The sequence below is a fragment of the Molothrus ater genome, chromosome 37 (assembly GCF_012460135.2).
Source record: "Molothrus ater isolate BHLD 08-10-18 breed brown headed cowbird chromosome 37, BPBGC_Mater_1.1, whole genome shotgun sequence".
Taxonomy (NCBI): Eukaryota; Metazoa; Chordata; class Aves; order Passeriformes; family Icteridae; genus Molothrus; species Molothrus ater.
The window spans coordinates 350,297-373,862 of NC_071664.1; the positions used below are offsets into that span (position 1 = coordinate 350,297).

General features: G+C 51.5%; 1 protein-coding gene and 2 pseudogenes across 4 annotated transcripts; all 3 read left to right on the forward strand.

Moving 5' to 3' along the window:
* The window catches only part of LOC118700806 (zinc finger protein 850-like), a 105,514-nt pseudogene extending 101,462 nt beyond the window's left edge, over positions 1–4,052 (forward strand).
* Positions 3,876–22,450, forward strand: LOC118700795 (zinc finger protein 239-like). Of its 4 annotated transcripts, none has more exons than XM_054518158.1 (3): positions 3,876–3,941; positions 4,335–4,419; positions 21,115–22,450. In XM_054518158.1, the coding sequence occupies exons 2-3, from the start codon at positions 4,365–4,367 to the stop codon at positions 21,939–21,941; spliced, it is 882 nt and encodes a 293-aa protein (XP_054374133.1). In that variant the 5' UTR covers positions 3,876–3,941; positions 4,335–4,364; the 3' UTR covers positions 21,942–22,450. The 4 variants fall into 4 exon arrangements, with proteins under 4 accessions (XP_054374133.1, XP_054374132.1, XP_036261272.1 ...); XM_036405376.1 differs by lacking the exons at positions 3,876–3,941; positions 4,335–4,419 and adding exons at positions 20,089–20,434; positions 20,851–20,929; XM_054518157.1 differs by lacking the exon at positions 3,876–3,941 and having other exon boundaries at positions 4,032–4,419.
* LOC118700792 (cyclin-A1-like) lies at positions 6,747–9,839 on the forward strand (annotated as a pseudogene).
* Positions 22,451–23,566: the final 1,116 nt, after the last annotated feature.

The window sequence follows — 23,566 nt, forward strand, 5'->3', positions numbered from 1 at the left end:
GCTTCTGGGGCTCGGCACTGCCCCGGCCGGGCTGGGAGCGACAGAAAAGCGGGTGGAAGAGGAGGGACAGAGGAGGAAGAGGAGGAGCGGAAGGAAGAGGAGGAGCGGAAGGAAGAGGAGCAGCAGAACCACGTTGGGTTCCCCGCCGCCTTCTCCCTCCGCTCAGGCCGAAGCTCCCTCGGCTCCTGCTGCATCGCCCCCTCCAGGAGCCGCAGGTGAGCGGGATGGGGGAGTTCGCCCCGGATCCATCGGGGGGGTCTCGGGGAGGGTTTTTCGTGGGGCAGGGGATGTTTGCCTCTTGCTGTACCCAAAGCCGAGCCGGAAATGCCCCTAGAGGAAAGTCGGAGCGTCCCACGTGGCGATAGCCCGGTACTGCTGGGCACAGGGCGATCAGGCATTTGGGGATACCCGGCAGAGCCGGGGGGGAAAGCGGGGAGAGCGCAGAGGGGGGATCCCAGAGCCGGGGGACAAACTGGCTGCCTGGAGGGGTGAGCGGGCTCCGGGCCCCCCGAGGATGAAAGGGGCGCTGACTTCTCCAATTGTGCTGACTTCTTGGGCAGCGGGACCATCAAACCCAATGCACTCAGCCCTTGTTTTCCCTCAAGACCAGGATTTCCAGTACACAAACCTTGGCCCGATGGACGAGGAGGAGGAGGCTGCAAGGAAGAGGAAGATGGCCCGGGAGCCCCAGGCAGGTGAGGAGGAAGTCAGTGCCCCTTTCCCCCTCTCTCCTGCTCCATCTCCCAGCCCAGCACGGCCCCCGGCTGCAGGACAACCCTGCTGCCAAAGCTGTCCTGCTGGGGACGCACTGGGGGGATCTCCTTGCCCTTCCCTGTGGCACGGAGGCAAATCTCATCCTCTCCTTGTCCTTCCTCCCCCAGACCAGGAGCTGAGCATGGAGAGCAGGGAGGACAAATCCCCACAGCAGAACCTCGTGGAAGAGGCTGTTTTGAGCGTCTCCACAGTGCAGGAACCCAATGGGGAGGAAAAGCCCCAGAGATCCCTCACAAGGAGGGGCTGCAAACGCAGATCACAGGGATCTGAGGAGGAAAGACCCACCCTGGGCTGGGGAGGCGGTCGGAGCTCGGAGCTGAGGGTTGATGAGCAGCTTCACGATGAGGAGAAACCCCACAAGTGCTCAGAATGTGGGAAGGGCTTCAAGATGAGATCCTGCCTGATTGTCCACCAGAGGATCCACACTGGGGAGAGGCCCTATGAGTGTGGGGAGTGTGGGAAGGGCTTTACCCACAGCTCCAATCTGATTGTCCACCAGAGGAGCCACACAGGGGAGAGGCCTTACAAGTGTGATCAATGCAAGAAGAGCTTTCTGAGCAGCGGTGATCTCATCGTGCACCAGCGCTCACACACAGATGAGCGGCCCTTCCTCTGCCCCAACTGCGGGAAGCGCTTCAACCGCATCTCCACCCTCAACAGGCACCGGCGCATTCACACTGGGGAGAAGCCCTATCAGTGTGATAAATGCAAGAAGAGGTTTCACAGGTCCTCCCATCTCCTCAGTCACCAGTTCATTCACACTGGAGAGAGGCCCTTCCACTGCCCCGACTGCGGGACTGGCTTTAGGAACAACTCCCACCTCATCAGCCACCGGCGCATCCATACCGGGGAGAGGCCCTACGAGTGTCCCGAGTGTGGGAAGAGCTTCTCACAGAGCTCAGGCCTGATGGTCCACCAGAGGAGTCACACTGGGGAGAGGCCCTACGAGTGTGATCAATGTTCGAAGAGGTTTTACAGCAAGTCCGATCTTGTCAAGCACCAGCGCATTCACACAGACGAGAGGCCCTTCCACTGCCCCGACTGCGGGAAGGGCTTCAAGCGCAACCACACCCTTGTTGTCCACCAGAGGATCCACACTAGGTAGAGGCCCTACGAGTGTGATCAATGCAAGAAGAGATTTCAGACCACCTCCTCTCTCCTCCTGCACCAGCGCATTCACACCGACGAGAAACCCTTCCGCTGCCCTGACTGCGGGCAGGGCTTCAAGCAGAACGCTGCTCTCATCAGCCACCGGCGCATCCACACTGGGGAGAGGCCCTACAAGTGTGTGCAGTGTGGGAAGAGCTTCTCCCAGAGCTCTACCTTGACCAGACACCAACGGAGCCAGCACTAAGGGCAGTCCTGGGAGTGCCACGAGTGCGGGAAGAGCTTCCTGCGCTGCTCCAGCTCCGTCCCCCATGGGAGGATCTGTGCTGGATGATCCCCAGTGAGCCCCGGTGGGCAGAGCCCTGGTGATCCTTGGTGCTGGTGATCCGTGTTGGGAAGACACCTGCCTGGGAGGGGCTCCACATCCTCCTGGCTTCCCTGTGGCCTGGATTTTCTTTTCATTTATCTTTGTCCTTTCCTAACACCCAAATCCTGGGTTAAAAATAAAGACACTGAACTTAGACAAGAATGGGGTGAGGGGGGATGCTGAGTAAGTGTCCCCATGTCCTCCCATCCTGGTTCCTGGTGTCTGCCTTCCAGGATCCCCTCTCCCTGATGTTGCCCCCACCCATTTCCTTATCACCAAACTCCAGCCTGCTCTCATCTGAGTCCGGATCCCATTCCTGGTCTCAATACTTGTCCCTGTCCAATATTCTCTATCTGGTTGCCACTCCTGTATTCCCAGTCTCATACTCACTGTCCTGTTCCCCTTTTCCTATTCCATCTCCCACTGCCAGTCCTGCCTTCCCATTTCTATATTTCCTGTCCCGTTCCCATTTTCTGATTCCTGATCCTAATCCCAGTCCCTCTCCTGTATTCCTGGTCCCTGTCCCCAATCCTGGTCCCTGTCCAGTATTCAGGGACCCTTTTCCCTTTGCTGGTCCATGTCCCCTTTTGCGGTCCCTGTCCTCATTTCTGGCCCATGTCGCCATTCCTGGTCCCCATTCCTGGTCTCTGTCCCCATTCCCGGTCCTGGTCCCCTCTCACCGGATGCTCCGGTAATGCTGGTTGCTGGGTTGCTAGTACGTCATTGTTTTATGTGGTTTGTGGTGTGCGGGGGGAGTGTAATTGTTGTGCAGTATGTGAGATGAAGGTAAAAGAATAGGCTTAGCAGGGAAAGGAGGGAGATAAGTGTGGCTGCTGGGGCTATGTCTTGCTTAGTCAGTTCTTGAATGATAAGTCATTTAGGCAGGAATCCTGTCAGGGGAGGGAGTCCTGCAAGGGAGAGCAGGGTTAGAAGCAGCATTGCGTTCAGAGACGGAATTTTGCTCCATGCAGTTATTAGGGTAGATAGCTTTAGGACTTTGATTGTGTTTAGGGTGAGGAAACCAGTTGCAGTTATTACAGTGTACAGGTAGAAGTTGAGGAGGGTGAGTTTAGGGTTGTAGATGATAATGACTGCTATTCAGCCTAGGGGAGATGGAAGAAAAGGCTAGAATTGTTCGGATTTGTGTTTGCTTGAGACCCGTTCATCCTCCCAGTGCTGCTGAGAGGATCGCTCTGGATCCCCCCGGCCCTCACATAACCGAGCAAACCCCGCGCTGCTCCGCCCACCAATCCCAGCGCGCGATCGCTCCTGTATTTGCATAGCCACGCCCTCCACGCTGGCCGCCGGCTGCAGCCGCCTCCGGGCGCTGTTTGCTCCCAGTTCCCTCCCAGTGTTCCCAGTAGAAGCGGGACTGGCACGGAAAGCGCTCCCAGTTCCCGCCCGCTGCTCCCAGGATCCCTCCCAGTGCTCCCAGTATCGTTCCCAGTGCCGCGCGGGACGGGACCGCTTACGAACCCCCTCCAGGGCAGAGCGCGGCTGATTTTGGGGGTCGGCACTGCCCGGATCGGGCTGGGAGCGGAGGAGGAGCGGGGGGAGGAGGAGGGAGAGAAGGAGGAGCAGGGGCAGGAGGAAGACGAGGGACAAAGTGGAGAAGCAGCAGGAGGAGCAGCCCCAACCCCGCTCCAGCCGCAGCTCCCCCGGATCCACCGGCTCGCACCCCCGGAAACCGCTGGTGAGCGGGGAGGTGGAGCTCGCCCCAGATGCATCGGGGGAGTCTCTGGGAGAGTTTTTTGTGGGGCAGGACCTCAAAGCCGAGCTGGAAATGGTCCTGGAGGGATCTTGGGGGGTCTCAGGGGGCGATAGCCCGGTACTGGCGGGCACAGGGGCGATCTCGGGTTTGGGGATCCCCGGAAGAGCCGGGGAGAACACAGGAGCCCCGGAGCAGGGAGAGCGCAGAGGGGCGATCCCGGAGCCCGGGCACCCCCCGCAGCCTGGAGGGGTGGGGGAGGCTGGGCATGAGCGGGCTCCGGGCCCCCAGAGGCTGAAAGGGGCGCTGACTTCTCCAGCTGCACTTGGGCAGCGGGACCATCAAACGCAACTCAGTAAGCCTTGTTTTCCCCCAAAGCGGGATTTGCTATTCCCAAACCTTGGCAGGATGGAAAAGGAGGAGGCTGCAAGGAAGAGGAAGATGGCCCGGGAGCCCCAGGCAGGTGAGGAGGAAGTCAGTGCCCCTTTCCCCCTCTCTCCTGCTCCATCTCCCAGCCCAGCACAGCCCCCGGCTGCAGGACAACCCTGCTGCCAAAGCTGTCCTGCTGGGGACGCACTGGGGGGATCTCCTTGCCCTTCCCTGTGGCACGGAGGCAAATCCCATCCTCTCCTTGTCCTTCCTCCCCCAGACCAGGAGCTGAGGATGGAGAGCAGGGAGGACAAATCCCCACAGCAGAACCTCGTGGAAGAGGCTGTTTTGAGCAGCTCCACAGCACAGGAACCCAATGGGGAGGGGATCCCTCACGAGGAGAGGCTGCAAACGCAGATCACAGGGATCTGAGGAGGAAAGACCCACCCTGGGCCTGGGAGGCGGCCGGAGCTTGGAGCTGGGGGTTGATGAGCAGCTTCAGGATGGGGAGAAGCCCCACAAGTGCTCAGAATGTGGGAAAATCTTCAGGTGGAGATCCTCCCTGATCCGCCACTGCAGAATCCACACCGGGGAACGGCCCTACGAGTGTGGGCAGTGTGGGAAGAGCTTCAACACCAGCTCCTACCTGATTGTCCATCAGAGAATGCACAGCGGAGAGAGGCCCTACCAGTGTTCCCACTGTAGGAAGAGCTTCATGCTGAGCTCTCACCTGATTGTCCACCAGCGCATCCACACCGGAGAGAGGCCCTATGAGTGTGGGCAGTGTGGAAATAGCTTCAGCAGGAGCTCCCACCTTATTTCCCACCGGAGGACTCACACTGGGGAGAGGCCCTATGAGTGTGATGAATGCAAGAAGAGGTTTCAGACCAGCTCCCTTCTCCTCGTGCACCAGCGCTCGCACACAGAGGAGAGGCCATTCCGCTGCCCCGACTGTGGGAGGGGCTTCAGGGTCAACTCCAACCTCATCAAGCACCGGCGCATCCACACTGGGGAGAGGCCCTACGAGTGTTCTGAGTGTGGGAAGAGCTTCTCCAGGAGCTGCCAACTGATTGTCCACCAGAGGAGCCACACGGGGGAAAAAACATATGAGTGTGGGCAGTGCAGGAAGAGCTTCAGCATAAGCTCAAGCCTGATCGTGCACCAGAGAAGTCACACTGGATAGAGGCCCTACGAGTGTGATCAATGCAAGAGGAGATTTCAGACCACCTCCTCTCTCCTCCTGCACCAGCACATTCACACTGATGAGAAACCCTTCTGCTGCCCTGACTGTGGGCAGGGCTTCAAGCAGAACGCTGCTCTCATCAGCCACCGGCGCATCCACACTGGGGAGAGGCCCTACAAGTGTGCGCAGTGTGGGAAGAGCTTCTCCCAGAGCTCTACCTTGACCAGACACCAACGGAGCCAGCACTAAGGGCAGTCCTGGGAGTGCCACGAGTGCGGGAAGAGCTTCCTGTGCTGCTCCAGCTCCATCCCCCACGGGAGGATCTGTGCTGGATGATCCCCAGTGAGCCCGGGAGGGCAGAGCCCTGGTGATCCTTGGTGCTGGTGATCCGTGTTGGGAAGACACCTGCCTGGGAGGGGCTCCACATCCTCCTGGCTTCCTGTGGCCTGGATTTTCTTTTCATTTCTCTTTGTCCTTTCCAAACACACAAAATCAGTGTAAAAAGAAAGACATTGAACTAAGACAAGGTTGGAGACATTAGGGGGATCTTCTGGTGATTTGGGCGATGGTGGTTTGAAGGGAGTTGAGCACTCCTGGGAGGAATTTGGGGGTTGCTCAGGGCTTTGGGCACCCCAGGCCAAGTGGCTCTGGCTGCACTGGGAGACCCTGGCAGAGGTTTAAGGCAGCTGATCAAGGACCTCCTGCCCTGGAACTGTCACCATGTCCCCCTATCCTGGTTCCTGATGTCCCCTGTTCCAGATCCCCCTCTCCCTCCTGTGACTTCCCTTGCCCCGCACTGGTTCCCATTTGTGTTTGCCGTGATTGATATTTAGTGAGGAAGGAAGAAGTCACCCCTAGAAATTATTATTTCTGAAAGGAGCTGATGAGATCTTCTCTCTGTCAGGGTCATGCAGGCTCTGAAAAAGGTTCAGCAAGTTCAGCAGGAGTGGGGAAAATAGAAAACCACACAGGAATGTTTGCAGGCGGGGCCCCGGCAGGGTATGGCGGTGGCCGCGCAGACTGCGGGCGATCATGAGTTTGCTGAGTGTGGGGATTCGCAGCCGCAGGAGCGCTCTTTGCAGCTCCCGAGCCCAGGCACCCCGACTACGGGGAAAAAGCGGTCATTTTTGGGACGGGCTGCTAGAGGAAGCGCGAGGTGCAGCCGTTAGCTCAGAGGCGCAGAGTGCAGCCGTTGACTCAGAGGCGCAGAGTGCAGCCGTTAGCTCGGAGGCGCGGGGATGCAGCCGTTGACTCGGAGGCCCTGGGCGCCGCTGTTGACTCAGAGTCCGAGGGAGCCTGGGCGAGGCCTCCGCCTTATGCACCGCCTTATGCACCGCAGGGTGATGAGCCCTAGAGGGAGGGGGTCACCATGGCGATCCGCGGCCGGCGGGGCTGAGCCACCGGGCTCCCAACCAGCCGCAGCCAACAACCGCCCCCTGCAGCAGCCATGCCTACGCAGTGCCGGCGGGCAGCCTGGGCAGCGCAGGGTGGCCGGACCCTTCCGTGGGCTGGTGGCGAGCGGAGCCGGGCAGTGCGGTACCGACGTCGGGGTGATGCATCGCACCGGAGAGAAGAGCCGTGCGGGATGGCGGGAGTCCTGCCCCGCCGCCCTCCGCAGCAGCAGCGGCCTGGGTCGTGCTGAGGGTGCTGACGGAGAACGGGCAGCAGCAGCAGCGGCCCTGGCAGCCAGGGTGCTGCTGTTATCAAGCGGTTTTCTGGCTTTGAAAACACCATCATTTCATGTAGAAAAGATGAAGTGCCCAACTGCATCATCAGTGCTGCATCAAAGCAAGGTTTTGCTGTCTACATAGATGATTCAGAAGATAAAGAAAACTACAGCTGCCAAGTGTCTGAAGAGCTGGAATTAAGCCACTGTGAACTGGATACCAGTGCAATGACATCCAGTATTCATCGGCTGCTGGATCTGAGTTCAGGCTCTCCTATGGTAGTGGAAGATGTTGTAACTCTGGCTGTGGGAGAGTATGCAGAAGACATTCATTAGTACCTCCGAGAGGCAGAAGTAAGATTTAGGCCTAAGCCCTACTACATGAAGAAGCAGCCAGATATCACAACAGGAATGCATGCTATCCTGGTAGACTGGCTGGAGGAGGTAGGGGAAGAGTATAAACTTCGGACAGAGACTTTGTACTTGGCAGTGAACTTCCTGGAGAGGTTTCTTTCCTGCATGTCTGCTCTCAGAGGGAAGTTACAACTTGTGGGAACAGCAGCAATTCTTCTGGCTGCGAAGTATGAAGAGATCTACCCACCAGATGTGGATGAATTTGTCTATATAACAGATGATACCTACATAAAGAAGCAGCTGCTAAGAACGGAACACTTGCTTCTCAAAGTGCTGGGTTTTGACCTAACAGCCCCAACCGTCAACCAGTTCCTCCTTCAGTATATTCAGAGATGTGGAATCTGTATGAGGACAGAGAACTTTGCAAGGTATCTTGCAGAGCTGAGTCTCCTTCAAGTTGATCCTCCTCTGGAGTACCTTCCTTCACAAATTGCTGCAGCAGCCTACTGTTTAGCAAACTATACAGTGAACAGATCTTTCTGGCCAGAAGAACACCTTAACATTGTGACCCTGGGCCACGCGAGCACTAGAGGAAGGCCCACAGGTCATAATTAAAAATGAACTAGGGGAATGGGAACAGGGTTGGAGACTGGTACTCACAGGGCAAGGGTACGCAGCCATCAAGAAAAATAGTAAAATCAAATGGTGCCCGCTTAAGTCGATAAAACCGGACCTTCAGGGCAAAAACTAATGAAATTTGTAAAGTTTGTTTTGCAGGACTGAATCCTCAGACAGCCCCGCAGCCCATTTCTTCCTAAAGGCTGCGACGAATCATCAAGCAGCCCGATGGCAGACCATCCCGGGGTCGTGAAAGAACTCAGTGACCGAACTAAAGGAGAGGCCGGCGCAGAGAAGGACTGGGGGAAAAAAGCTCAACAAAAATGTTATCAGTCATGGTTCACATAAATGTTGTTTTTAAAAGTCTTGTTTTAAGTGGTATCCATCAAGTAGAGTTCGAACTCTGGCCACGTTCTGGCTCTACTTGCATGGAATGCCAATCAGCCCGGAGTTTTTCCTGCATCAAAGGTTCAAAGGGCGTTTTGGAGAGAACATGGGTCTGGACATAAGCTCTCCAAATCTCTCTAGTTTTAAGGTCAAACAGGTCGCAGACTCTGGGAGGATAATTCGGTGCTATGGTGTCAACCAAAAAACTGAGGAGGTCCTGTGAAAATATCCAAAGTCATGGTTCAGTCAGCCCCCATACCTGATCGCCTTATATTTTACACAAGTTCGTGTTGTTTTTTTAGAAAAACCAGTTAGAGATAGTTAGCTTTTGGTTTGTTAAACATTTACAGTTACAAGTTTGTTGTGGTTGTGTTACATTGTTCAAGTTTGGTGCATTTTGCCAGTTACACGTTTCCCACTTGTTAGTTTTAACCTTAGCATTTTCTATGTTTTTAGCTGGTCATAAAAGTGGGGGGAAATGTGGGAAGATATCGCGATGTTAGGCTCAACATATTGCGATGTTACGCTCAGGTGGAACCCCTCCCCTTTTACCGTTACTTTACCGCTAACCCTGCTATAAATTACCCCGTGAAACCGTTAATAAAGGCCATTTCACCGTCCACCACATTGGTGTGTGCATGTGCTTGGTCCGTGTGGCAAAGGTGCTGCCACCAAGGCGTCCTCGACCCGGGACGCCACGCCCCAAGCGCCACGCCCCAAGCAGCGGCAACAATTGCTGAGCCCCACCCACAGTTGCTGAGCTGTGCCGGCTCCACCGCTGGATTTTTGGCAGCTTGGCAAAGATTCTGCCACTGTTGAACTTTGTCCTCAACCACCAGGCAGGGCAGTGAAAGCCATCAGCCCCTGGCATGCTGCTGCTGTGTTCCAGCCTGGCTACCCAGATCCCAGCCTCCCCTCCAGCGCGGCCAGGCTGATAGTGGAGCCCTGGAAAATGTTAAAAATAGTCTTTGAAAATATTAGGCTTTGTGTTTTCTCAGATCAGTGCACCTGCGTAAGCAGTATGATAAAAGACATAATTGTTAGATGTGATGATTGTTTAGTAATTACATATAATTATTATATAACCATAAGAAGAATCGTGAGAAACTATGTTGGAAATTTAAAGGGGGCTATGTTTAGCTAAAATCTGTGTATACAATAGAACAATATAAGTTTAATAATTAACATGAAAGTTAGGTAATGATAGAGTATAAAACATGTTCACCTCGAATGTATGGTTGGAATCAGATTTGGGTGGAAACTACCCCAATTCCCAGAGCTCTTCAATAAAAAGCACCGCATATAATCGCTTATGTGATTATGTGTTTCTGAACGCTAACATTTTGGCGACCCAGATGGGACCCTGCGGGTGCTGCTGAAGCGAGTTTCGCGACTCGACCACGCTCCAGCCGGCACCGAGGGATTCTCGGGGAGCTCGATCGGCCGCGACCGATTCTGCCGCTCGCAACGTCCCTGGGAGAAAGGTGAGGTGCTTTTTACTTTGGTTTGGGTGCCTGCCAATGAGACACAGCGAAAGCTACGCTTGGTTGGGCTAAAGGAATTCCTGCTGGTACAAGCCTAGGCGCCGTTCCATAAGACAATCGCGAAAGCGTTGCGGGTTCGGCAATTTGTGGTATATTTGGAATGGAGAAACTTAAAGGGATTTTGGGCGGAAACACCTCTATCCTGCAAAGTTCTCCTTTGGGGTGCTTATTAGCACATTGGAAACAGGGTAATTTTGGGGAAGAATTACGTAAAGCTAAGTTGATTGATTATTGTAATACATGGTGGCCAGAATATGCCTTGGAGAATGGTGAAAAATGGCCAAAATACGGTACTCTGCAATATAACACTATTTCACAGTTAATGTCGTTTTGTAAACAAGAAGGAAAATGGGATGAGGTTCCATACGTTGATTTGTTTTTCTATTTACGGGGAAAGCCAGAATGGCAGGATGAATGTGGATTAATGATGGTTAAAAACATCTGCAAGCAATAAGTGTGGGGTTTGTGAGGAACGTTGTTTAGAACACTTGGCGTTGAAAGAAAGCCTGAGTAGGGAAAATTATACAGATATTGATTTACAGGTAGCTCCAATAGGAACAAGAGACCCTAACCCTATCCCACCTGTTCCATCTGTCCCTATCCCACTGCCTGCTCCTACCCCACCTAGTCCTGAACTTGTCTCGTCTAGTACACCCTTCCCTCTTTATCCTCCTCTCCCATCGTCACCTGATCCCTCTTCCTCGGAAGATGAGCAAAACCTAGCTGTGGTAGAAAGGAGAGAGAGAGAATCAACGATGGGGTAGCCCACAGAACCAGGAGTCGGTCTAACCTTGCCCCAGTTATGGATAGAAAAGACATAGGCAGACAAAAACGGACTGTAATTGCCCCCTTGCGGCAAGGTGTAGGAGTGGAAGGGCCAGTATTTATAAAAGTGCCTTTCTCTCCTGCAGATTTAGTTATTTGGAAACAATCAGACGGAACTTAAAGAGAAAATCCTGATAAAATGGCATGAGTAGTAAAAATGGTTATAAAAACTCAAAATCCTGACTGGGATGACATACAAGTAATATTAGATACTTTGATGGATTCTACTGAGAAAGAGATGGTACTTAAGGCAGCCAAAGAAAGGGCAATAGAGGACATAAGAAACGGATTTGTAACAGGGAATTTAGATGAGAATTTCCCAACTGAGGATCCAAATTGGGACCCTAATTTATTTTGCGATATGGGGAGACTACGGAAATATCAAGAGTGGATCCAAATAGGAGTTCAGAATGCTGTGTCCAAAACTATAAATTGGTCTAAACTATATGAAGTTCGTCAGGAAAAGAAGGAATCTCCCACTGCGTTTTTGGAGAGGCTTAAGGAGGTAGCAAGAAAATATACAGATCTCCAAATGGACACAGAACAAGCAAAGGTTCAGCTCGCTCTCATATTCGTGGGCCAGTCACAGGACGATATTCGTAGAAAATTGCAAAAATTAGAAGGGGAAGAACTAAGGAATTTGGATAAGCTACTTGAGGTAGCCTGGAAGGTATATAACAATCGCAAAAGAGAAGCTAAAAGGCAGCAGCAGAATCTTTTGGCAGTAATACAAAGAAAAGGGAACCCAAATTTCAGGGGACGTAACAGGAATGGTCGAGGTAGGAGACCAGTTATGCAGGGGTTAAACCTAAATCAATGTGCGTATTGCAATTGGGAGGGCCATTGGAAGAGACAATGTCCAGACTTGAACAACCAGTTTCACCAGGGCAATCAGTTCCAGCAGGTTACCAAGGGGATGGTTTTGGGGGAGTGTACCAGCTGACTAGACATAGAACCAGTAGAACAAGTTAAGGAACTGGTTATAAATATACAATTAGGACATAAAAAGGTAAAATTTCTAATAGATACAGGAGCTACTTACTCGGTATTGAATGATTTGCAAGGACAAATTGGGGACAAGGAAAACAATAGTCAGGGCTACAGGGAAAGAGGAAAAATGGCCATTCTTGCAACCCCTAGATTTGTGTTTTGGGAACAAAGTTATAACACACAAATTCCTATATGTACCTGAGTGTCCAATTCTGCTTTTAGGGAGAGATTTGCTAGCGAAACTTGATGCGGTAATAACCTTTGAAAATGGAGAGCTTATAATGAAAATATCTGAATCAAAGATGGGACAGATATTAATGATCAAAGAAAAACCTGTTCCCTCTATCCCTAGGGAGGTAGAAGATGCAGTGATTCCCTCTGTATGGGAGACAGATATACCAGGGAAATCTAAATTGGCACAACCAGTGCATGTAGAATTAAAGGAAGGGGCGAGGGCTGTACAAGTCAAACAGTATCCCATAAAACCAGAAGCACGGCAAGGAATAGTGAAGATTACTGAGAAATTCTTGAAATACCAAATTTTAGAAGAATGTGAATCAGAATTTAATACACCAATATTTCCAGTAAAGAAGCCAAATGGTGAATATAGATTAGTGCAGGATTTGAGAGCAATAAATAAAATAACAAAGGACATTTATCCAGTGGTAACAAATCCTTACACATTGCTAACATCCATAAAGGAGATATATAAGTGGTTTACTGTAATTGATTTAAAAGATGCCTTTTTCTGCATCACCCTTGACAACGAAAGTAGGAAACTGTTTGCCTGTGAGTGGGAAAACCCAGGGAATGGGAGAAAGACCCAGCTCACCTAGACACGATATAAGAACTTGCCGACCCTATTCGGAAACCAACTGGCAAAGGAGCTGGAGATTTGGACCGAAAATGGGCAAGTACCAAGAGACCAATACCTGTTGTTGCAGTATGTTGATGATATACTAATAGCTACAGAAGAAAAAGCAACCTGTATAAAGGTAACCATTGAGATTTTAAATTCACTGGGAATGGGAGGTTATAAAGTATCCAGAGGAAAGGCACAAATTGCCCAACAGACTGTGATTTACCTGGGATGTGAAATTTCACCAGGGCTATGAAAACTAGGCACTAACCGTATCCAAGCCACTTGTGCTATTCCAGAGCCCCAGAATCTACATGAGCTGCGAGTCTTCCTCAGGATGGCAGGATGGTGTCGCCTGTGGATCACGGACTATGGACTGATTGCAAGCCCCTGTATGAAGCTCAGAAGAGGCAGCCATTCACCTGGGGCAAACCACAGAAAGAAGCCTTCCTAAAATTAAAGGAAGCACTGACAACTACTCCAGCATTAGGGTTACCTGATCTGTCTAAAGATTTTCAGCTCTTTGTACATGAAAGGCTGCGCCTAGCACTAGGAGTCCTGACCCAATGTCTGGGAAGCTGGAAAAGGCCGGTGGGCTACTTTTCCAAACAACTTGACAACATAAGTGCTGGGTGGACTTCATGTCTGTGGGCAGTCATAGCCACTGTGCTGCTGATACAAGAAGTCAGGAAGCTTACTATGGGAAGGCACATACATGTCAATGTGCCACACATGGTAACCACTGTCTTAGAGCAGAAGGGGGGCCATTGGCTATCCCCAAGCAGGATGATGAAATTCCAGGTAGTCCTGACTGAGCAGGATGATGTCACATTAAAAACAACTAACCTTTTGAATCCAGCTGTGTTCCTAGGTACCACAACTGAAGAAGGCCCATTAGAGCATGACTTTGTAGATATAGAGTACACCTATTGTAATAGAGTACACCTACTCGGCAAGAGAAGACCTGAAAGACGTCCCACTAGAGCAGCCGGAGTGGGAGCTGTTTACAGATGGGAGCAGCTTTGTGGAAAACGGAACCAGATACGCTGGACATGCGGTAACAACAGTCAGTACAGTAGTGGAGGCAAAGGCATTACCACCAAATCCATCTGCCCAGAAGGCAGAACTGGTTGCTTTAACCAGGGCACTAGAATTAAGTGAAGGGAAAAAGGTAAATATCTGGACTGACTCAAATTATGATTTTGGAGTGGTGCATGTACACGAAGCACTGTGGGAAGAAAGGGGACTACTATCTTCTCGAGGTATGCACATTAAACATCAGGATGCAGTCCTGCAATTGATAAAAGCAGTACGAAAACCTGAACAAGTGGCAATTATACACTGTAAAGCACACCAATCAGGAAACTCCAAAATCTGTGAGGGAAATCAAAAGGCAGACTGGGCAGCCCGACAGGTTGCTCGAAGGGTGCAAACAACAATGGCATTGATACCTTTAAAGCTTAATGTATCCCAATTCAATTTGCCTCCAGAACCAAAATATTCAGTAGAAGATGAGAGACTGGCATGTTTGCTAAATGCACAAAAGAATTCAGAGGGATGGTATGTGACTGCACAAGGACAAATAGTGGTACCCTCCTTGATAATGAGAGAAGTTCTACAAATTAAACATAACGAATGTCGCTGGGGAGCAGAGGCATCGGTAAAATTGCTAAAGCAGAGTTTAATTTCGGTACGGATGCTAACAATGGCAAAATCAGTAATGTCAAAATGTGATATCTGCTTGAAAAACAACCCAGTGGCTAGGCGACAAGCACAGCTAGGAAGAATTCGGGTAGGAATAGAGCCAGGAGACTATTGGCAGGTAGATTTTGTAGAACTGCCAAGAACTCGAGGATACAAATACCTGTTAGTGGGGGTTGACACATTCTCTGGATGGCCAGAAGCCCTTCCCTGTCGCACAAACCAAGCAAAGGAAACAGTAAAGTGGTTACTACAGGAGATTATTCCCAGGTTCGGGGTACCCCTAGGGTATCATCAGATAGGGGGCCCCATTTCATAGCTACAGTAGTAAGAGAGGTAAGTAGATTGCTGGGGATAACTTTGGACCTCCACACACCGTGGAGACCCCAGTCAAGTGGACAGGTAGAGAGGATGAATCAGACACTAAAAAGGCAAATCAGTAAAATATGCCAAGAAGCCAAATTGCAGTGGCCCCAGGCTTTGCCAATAGCACTGTTGAGGATTTGGATAAAGCCTAGGAGTGGGATGTCAGTCAGTCCTTATGAGATATTGTATGGGAAACCATATGAATCTCCTGAGCCTAACCCTAATGTACACATCACAGGAAAGCCGGAAGTGTATAATTATGTTCTGTCTCTTGGGAAAACTTTAGCTTGGCTCTGGAGCATCCTCGTGTGGAATAGACTGCTGACTCTTGAGAACCCAGTTCATAACATACATCCAGGAGACGCGGTGTACATCAAGAACTGGAACGAAGAACCGCTGAAAGAAAGGTGGAGTGGGCCCCATCAGGTACTGCTGACCACCTTTACAGCAAAGTAGCCGGTGTGGACCCCTGGATTCATTACACCCGAGTGAAGAAAATCCATCCTGGATCACGGACTGTGTAAACTGTGGAACCAACAAGGCTGCAGATAAGATGTGTTTAATCGCCTTGAGAATGCTATCAGTAATTGTGCTAACGTCATGGTCACCCCAATGTCTTTGGGATGTGGAATGCAAAATGATCCACTAACTACTCTTCATTCTAGAATGAAGAGAGAGGTACAAACAGAAACACAGGTGATAAAGGTTTCTAATGCAGTTCAGGCTGAGAATGTAATGATTGGATTAGTCAAAGACTTTGCTAAAATGCAAAACACCAGTAGAATAACTGCCTGTCTGCCAATACCAAAGGCAGCAGGAGATCCAGTAAATTGGGGAATTATAACATCAAAACGACCTGAAATACAAAAGAACAAAACAATTACATGTAAACAGGTACCCGAATCAAGGCAAGTAATCAAGGAAACTTGGGAGAAAATAGGAACATGGATGAGACCCATGGACCAGAAAGACTGTATTCTAAAGTGATGGCATACTAGGAACACCTATGGGAGAATCAGGAGGCATCACACAATGGCAATGCTATTTGCCACACTATAAAAAGATTATAGAAAATGTTACAGAAACCACTCTGGTATGGAAGTGTGAGGCCAAGGATCAGAAAGATCAGATAGAGCCTTGGGACAGTGCGTGGTCTGTGAGTATTCTTCAAAGATTCCAATATATGGCAAACACCCCTTGGTGCATTAAGTGGGAAGGCCCCGAGAATGAAACAGATCCAGCAGTAACAAACACTGCCACCAGCAGCAGAACAAGGGCAGACAAAGTAAGTTGGTGGGCATGTAATAAAACTTACGACTGCACTTCTGATGATGCAGAGATAAAAGAGATGCCACCCCTGGCAATAGCCCTACAAATTGGTTGTGCTTGCAGAGGGATCAAACATAAACAAGGCAGAGTGAATTATAAAGTAGTTGTAGGATGTACCAGGAGTACAGTCTGAAATCCAGGACAATTTGTATGGGCAAGAAGCGATGGCACCTGGACAACACATCTGCCTGTAGATGGGAAAGTAAAAGAGATTGCTTTAGGCCTTCCAACCTCATGTCCAATTTGGAAAAGTCCCCATTTAACAGAAAACATGAACTTCTGCAGATAAGAGCAAGACGAGAAGTTCTAGACAATGAAAATCCAGATGACACTTGGCAAGAACCCTCTGGTGGAGTGAAATCTGGGTGGGCCCTAGAGTCATTACTTGGTCTCATAGCAAACTATCAGAGTAGAAGATGCTGTACAAACTTACAGGTCAGGTAGATAGACTGGCAAGAGTCACCCGGGAAGGATTTAAAGAATTAAACCTACAATTACAAGCCACCACAAAAATGACTTTACAAAACCGATTAGCCTTAGATTTGTTACTCCTGAAAGAGCATGGTGTATGTGGATTTTTAAAGGGACAAGTTGATCATCATGCGTTCATATAGCAAATGTAACTGCAGATGTAGAATATGACATCAATCAGTTGAAACAAATAGAGCATGAAGCAAAAGAAGAGCAAAAGGACTTGACTACAAGCTGGCTAGGAAAAATCTGTAAAGGGTTAGGGTGGAATGTGAGTTCATGGATTAAATCTATCATTGAGAGTGTGATAATCTTACTAATTGTATTCTTAGCAATTTGGTTAGTTTACAGCATCTTAAAGGGAGAGATACAGAAGAAAACATCGTGGAACCAGAAAATAATAAAGGCACTGACACAAGATCCATGCCCACCATTTACTGGTTCTCCAGTTCGTGACAGCATCCACATCAACCCTGGATTTGAAGAACGTCAAGTATAAATTGAGGAATAAAGGACTGTATCAAGTGAAAACATTTACACCTATAGTGAAGTGAAAATGCTTTCAAAGGGGGGAGAATGATAGTGGAGCCCTGGAAAATGTTAAAAATAGTCTTTGAAAATATTAGGCTTTGTGTTTTCTCAGATCAGTGCACCTGCGTAAGCAGTATGATAAAAGACATAATTGTTAGATGTGATGATTGTTTAGTAATTACATATAATTATTATATAACCATAAGAAGAATCGTGAGAAACTATGTTGGAAATTTAAAGGGGGCTATGTTTAGCTAAAATCTGTGTATACAATAGAACAATATAAGTTTAATAATTAACATGAAAGTTAGGTAATGATAGAGTATAAAACATGTTCACCTCGAATGTATGGTTGGAATCAGATTTGGGTGGAAACTACCCCGATTCCCAGAGCTCTTCAATAAAAAGCACCACATATAATCGCTCATGTGATTATGTGTTTCTGAATGCTAACAAGGCTGGCCCACGTCTCAGCTGAATTTCACCAGAAACTGCTGAGCAGAGGGAGGGGAAGCCATCGGCCCGTGGCGTGCTGCTGTTCTAGGCCAGGCCCTCCTGAGATCCTGACACAGCCCCCTCAGGGCAGCCTGAAATAATGCACTACGACTGCTCCAACCACTGCCGGGCAGGAATCATAGAACCAACAGCAACAAGGATGCAATGCCTGGGTAACATCAACTCCTTCACTGCACAAATGAAACTTACAGACCTTCAATCCTCTCTCAAGGGAGAGAAAAAGACAGATAGACATATACAAGACAACAGAAAGACACCAAAGGCAGTAAAAAAGGATTCAAGTCCCAGATAGAGAAAAAATGAAGAAATGCATTAGTCTTAGGCTGAAATCCTCCCATGAGGCTATAGAGAAGAATGCAATTGATACATCAGACTCTTTTTCCCTGTAACTCATTAAAATGCTTTAGAAGGATATAGTGTTTTGATTACCATCATGAACAGAGGCACCAATGCTAAAGTGAGCAGCTGTTAAAGGAGCTGCAATCCTGATGAGAAGCTTGAACAGAGAGAGACAAAAGTAATGAAGCCCCTTTGCTCCCAGGAAAGGAGAAAACCTCTGTTCTCAGAGATGAAGATGATTTCAGAGATACATAAAAAGAACCTTTGTTTTTTAACAGTTCGTCCTTAAAAACTGGCACCCCAATAAGTTAACATAGCCCAAAACCACAGCTGTGTGAAGGCTGCAAAAGATGAGAAGGACTTCACGAATGCAAATTCCCAAGAGACTGCTATTTGTGTAGATTGAAGCCACAAGAACACTGTTTCTTGTAGAGAAATCTCCATAGCCAAGGCAAGAAAGACTCCTCTGCCTAAGAAAATTGATGAAAGATTATTTTAGGAGAAGTAAACTGACTAACAAATTCATCTCTGGACATCATCAGTGGGAAAGATAAAAAGTTGTGGGGAGAGGAGGAGAAGTGTTCTAAAAGTTTTATGCTCGTTCTTACTACTTTTTCTTTTAGTCCTATTACTAAAGTTTTCATTATACCCTGTTAAAGTTTTAACCCTACTTTACCTTTCTTCTAATCCTGTCTCGCAACAAGAAATAAGTAAATAATTCTTGAGAGTACATGAGCATTTAGCCAACACTGAACCCACAACACCTTGTCACCACACTGCCCGTCCCATCCCGGATCCCACTCCCTGTCTCATTCCCTGTCCCTGTCCCATATTCCCAGTCCCATATTCCCTGTCCTGTTTCTGTTCCTGTATTTCCAGTCCCCCTGCTATTTCCTCCATTTTTTATTTCTATATTCCCTATCCCGTTCCCATATTCCCATTCCCAGTCCTGTTCTCGTATTCTCATTTCCCATCCTGGTCCTATCTTCCTAATTCCTATCCCATATTCTCTCTCTGTTTGCTGTTTCCATATTCCCTGTCCTGTTCCTATAGTCTGAATTATGATCCTCTTCCTGGTCTCTCTCCTGTATTCCCAGCCCCTGTCCCCATTCCCGGTCCTGGTTCCATATTACTCTCCCTGTACCCATTTCTGGTCCCAGTCTCGTATTCCCGGTCCCTGCCCCCATTCCCTGTCCCCATTCCTGGCCCTGTCCCGTACTCCCGGTGCTATTCCCAGTGCCATTGCTGAGGGCCGCCTCTCGCGTGGGGCCCTGAGGGCTGCACAGCTCGGGCTGGCTGTGCCACACGAACCGTTCAGCCCTGCTGCTGTCCTTGGCCAGCTGCAGAGAGCACAAGGCTTTGGGCATTTCTCAGAGGCCCCCAGCTGGCCGGAGCAGCCCCTCCTGCCAGCAGCCGCTGTGCCTCAGAGCCCTCCCTCATGCTGGGGCCATGCAGGGGCCATGGGCCTGGAGGAGGCTCCTGTTCTTGAGCCAGGAGCGAGGCTGCAGCTCCCGCCTTTGGGCCCCTGGGCCGCAGCAGCCCAGGGGAGGCCCAGCTGCAGAGCTCACAGCCCCTGCTGGGTTTCACTTGGACACTTTGGAGCACGAATCCCCAGCCCACATTCTCTCTGCGGTTGCTGTTTCCGTGTTCCTCGTGCCATTCCGATATTCTCATTCCAGGTCCTTGTCTCCATTTGCGGACCCCGTCCCCATCTCTGGTCCCCTTCCTGGTCCCTGTCCCCTTCCCCGGTCCCATTCTTGGACCCATTCTCGATCCCTATTTTCATTCTTGGTCCCATTCCCGGTCCGTCTCCCCACTCCCGTTCCCGCTCCCTGTCCCCATTCCCGGTCCCCATTCCCGCTCCTTGTTCCCATTCCCCCTCCCTGTCCCCTCTCACCGGACGCCGCCGCCATCGCTCCGGCACCCCCGGCCCTCACGTTACTGAGCAAACCCCGCGCTGCTCCCGCCCACCAATCCCAGTGCGCGATCGCTCCTGTATTTGCATCACCACGCCCTTCGCTTTGGCCCCCGCCCACCGCCGGCTGCAGCCGCCTCCGGGCGCTGTTTGCTCCCAGTTCCCTCCCAGTGCTCCCAGTAAGAGCGGGACTGGCAGGGAGAGCGCTCCCACTTCCTTCCCGCTGATCTCAGGATCCGTACCCGGTGCTCCCAGGATCACTCCCACTGCCGCGCGAGGCGCGGCTGTTTCGGAACCCGCCCAAGGCAGAGCGCGGCTGTTTCTGGGGCTCGGCACTGCCCGGGCCGGGTTGGGAGCGACAGAAAAGTGGGAGAAAGAGGAGGGAAAGAGGAGGAAAAGGACGAGCGGAAGGAAGAGGAGCAGCAGAACCACGTTGGTTTCCCCGCCGCCTTCTCCCTCCGCTCAGGCCGAAGCTCCCCCGGCTCCTGCTGCATCGCCCCCTCCAGGATCCGCAGGTGAGCGGGATGGGGGAGTTCGCCCCGGATCCATCAGGGGGGTTTCCGGGAGGGATTTTTGTGGGTCAGGGGATGCTTGCCTCTTGCTGTACCCGAAACTCGAACAGTAAATTTCCCCTGGAGGGAACATTGGGGGGTTTCACGTTCGCCCGGTACCAGCGTGCACAGGGGCGATCACGGATTTGGGGATACCCGGGAGAGCCGGGGGGAAACGCGGGAGCCCCGGAGCGGGGAGAGCGCAGAGGGGCGATCCCGGAGCCGGGGGACAAACCGGCTGCCTGGAGGGGTGGGGGAGACTGGGCATGAGCGGGCTCCGGGCCCCCCGAGGCTGAAAGGGGCGCTGACTTCTCCAGCTGCACTTGGGCAGCGGGACCATCATTCCCAACGCGTTCAGCCCTTGTTTTCCCCCAAACCAGGATTTCCCATTCCCCAACCTTGGCCCGATGGAAGAAGAGGCCGTGAGGAAGACGAAGATGGCCCGGGAGCCTCAGGCAGGTGAGGAGGAAGTCAGTGCCCCTTTCCCCCTCTCTCCTGCTCCATCTCCCAGCCCAGCACGGCCCCCGGCTGCAGGACAACCCTGCTGCCAAAGCTGTCCTGCTGGGGACGCACTGGGGGATCTCCTTGCCCTTCCCTGTGGCACGGAGGCAAATCCCATCCTCTCCTTGTCCTTCCTCCCCCAGACCAGGAGCTGAGCATGGAGAGCAGGGAGGACAAATCCCCACAGCAGAACCTCATGGAAGAGGCCGTTTTGTGTGGCTCCACAGTGCAGGAATCCAACGGGGAGGAAAAGCCTTGGAGATCCCTCACAAGGAGGGGCTGCAAACACAGATCATGGGGATCTGAGGAGGAAAGACCCACCCTGGGCCTCGGAGGTGGCCGGAGTTCGGAGCTGGGGGTTGATGAGCAGCTTCAGGATGGGGAGAAGCACCACAAGTGCTCAGAATGTGGGAAGAACTTTAGTAAGAGATGCTACCTCGTCATCCATTGGAGAATCCACACAGAGGTGCGGCCCTACGAGTGTCCTGATTGTGAGAAGAACTTCAGGAGGAGCTCCCACCTGACTGTCCACCAGAGGATCCACACGGGGGAGAAGCCCTATGAATGTGATAAATGCAGAAAGAGGTTTCAGACCAGTTCTCATCTCCTCCAGCACCAGCGCATTCACTCAGAGGAGAGGCCCTTCCGCTGCCCTGACTGCAGGAAGGGCTTCAAGGACAACTCCACCCTCGTCAAGCACCGGCGCACCCACACGGGAGAGAGGCCCTATGAGTGTGATCAATGCAGGCAGAGGTTTCACACCAGCTCCCATCTCCTGCTGCACCAGCGCATTCACACAGACGAGAGGCCCTTCCGCTGCCCCGACTGCGGGAAGGGCTTCAAGCGCAACACCCACCTCACCAGCCACCGGCGCATCCACACCGGGGAGACGCCCTATGAGTGTCCCGAGTGTGGGAAGAGATTCCGGCACAGCTCAGCCTTGACCCACCATCAACGGAGCCACCACTAAGGGAAGCCCTGTGAGCCCTCCCGAGTGCAGGAAGAGCTTCGTGTGCTGCTCCAGCTCCATCCCCCACGGGAGATCCACCCTGGATGATCCCCAGTGATCCCCGGTGATCCGTGGTGCTGGTGATCCGTGTTGGGAAGACACCTGGCTGGGGGGCTCCACATCCTCCTGTCTCCCTCTGGGCACCTGCACACATCCACAGACCAACATCCAAAATCCATTTTGTAGAGCTGATTTGTCCTCTCCTGACCCCAGAAAAAAATCACTTTTTGCATCTTCTGGTGGCCTTAACAACACTGGATAGTCTTGGAGGTCTTCTCCAACATAAATCCATTGTTTTAATTCTCTCTGGCCCACAGACATCTTCCACAGCCAAATGGGGAGGGACTAGGGCAAAACCCTCAATTTTCCAATTTTCGAGACAGTTGGGTGGAAAGTCCTCCAAAAAAGGTTCTTCCCACCCGCCCAAGCACGTGGATGCTCTGCCAGGAGGGATACATAAATCTTTTTTTTTTTTTGTGCCTTGAAACAAAAAGGGTTCTATTCATTCCTTTTAAAGCCCTGAAACTGGGGTAGAAATAAAGGCGTTGGACTAAGGCATGCATGGGGACATGTGGGGGACAATGACATGTGTAGGGCCATGGGGGGACATGGACATAGACAGGACCATGTGGGACATGGCGGAACACAGACATGGATGGGAACATGGGAAACATGCATGGGGACATGAACTGGGACAGTGTCAATGCCACCACTACAGTGCCACCAGCACCTTCATCTCGGCCATGGCAAAGCACTGCCTGATGCAGTTCCTTCCACCACATCCCCACTGTCACCACCGCGGTGTCCCAGCTGAATGTCACCACCCATCAGGGCAGGGTGGGGACATTGTTCAGCTGGTGACAAGTGGCCTGGAAGCAAGTGACAGCCATCAGGGTGTCGCAGGGCCACCGCCCTTAGGGGACCTCAACTGCCCCTGGGGGCAGGCTGGGGACAGGGGAGAAGGTCAGTGTCACCTGGCGGGTCACGTTGCCCTGCACTGGGTGTTACCAGAGGCGTCCTGGTGGCAGCATCCACACAGGTGTGGCAACATTGTCCCTTGATGTGTGTCATGGTTGCATCGTGTCCCTCCCCTCTGTATGTCCCTATCCCCCACCATGGCTCCCTGTCACCCCTCTGTGTGTCCCCGTCCTGTCCCGTGTGTCCCTGTCCCCTTCTGTGTTTCCCTGTCCCTCTCCCTATGTCCCTGCCCCCACCCCTGGTGGGCTGAAGTCCCCGAGGTCTTGGGGTCGTGTCCTGCAGGGTCTCTTTGTGTCCTGCAGGGTGTCCCCGTCTCCCTCAGGATGTTCCCATGGCTGTTCCTGGCACTGAGTGTCTGCGCCCACCCTGGCACAGGTGGAGTCATGCCATGACACCTGTGACACCCCACGACATCCCATGACACCCTTTGATTTCGAGTCCTTCCCCCTCCATTTTGGGTGCACTCCCCGTGCTATGGGTCCCACTTCAAACCACCCCAGAACCCCCCAAAATTCCTGACCCATGATGTCCACGCATCCCCATGGAAGTCCCCCCAGGCTCTCGGCCACGGAACTGTTGCTGGTGACATTGAGCCACAGGATCCACAG

Coding starts and splice junctions, on each gene's coding strand:
- LOC118700795 (XM_054518157.1), top strand. CDS start 4,032: ATGGTCCTGGAGGGATCTTGGGGGGTCTCAGGGGGCGATAGCCCGGTA. Junction 4,420..21,114: donor GGCCCGGGAGCCCCAGGCAG/GTGAGGAGGAAG, acceptor TTCCTCCCCCAG/ACCAGGAGCTGAGCATGGAG.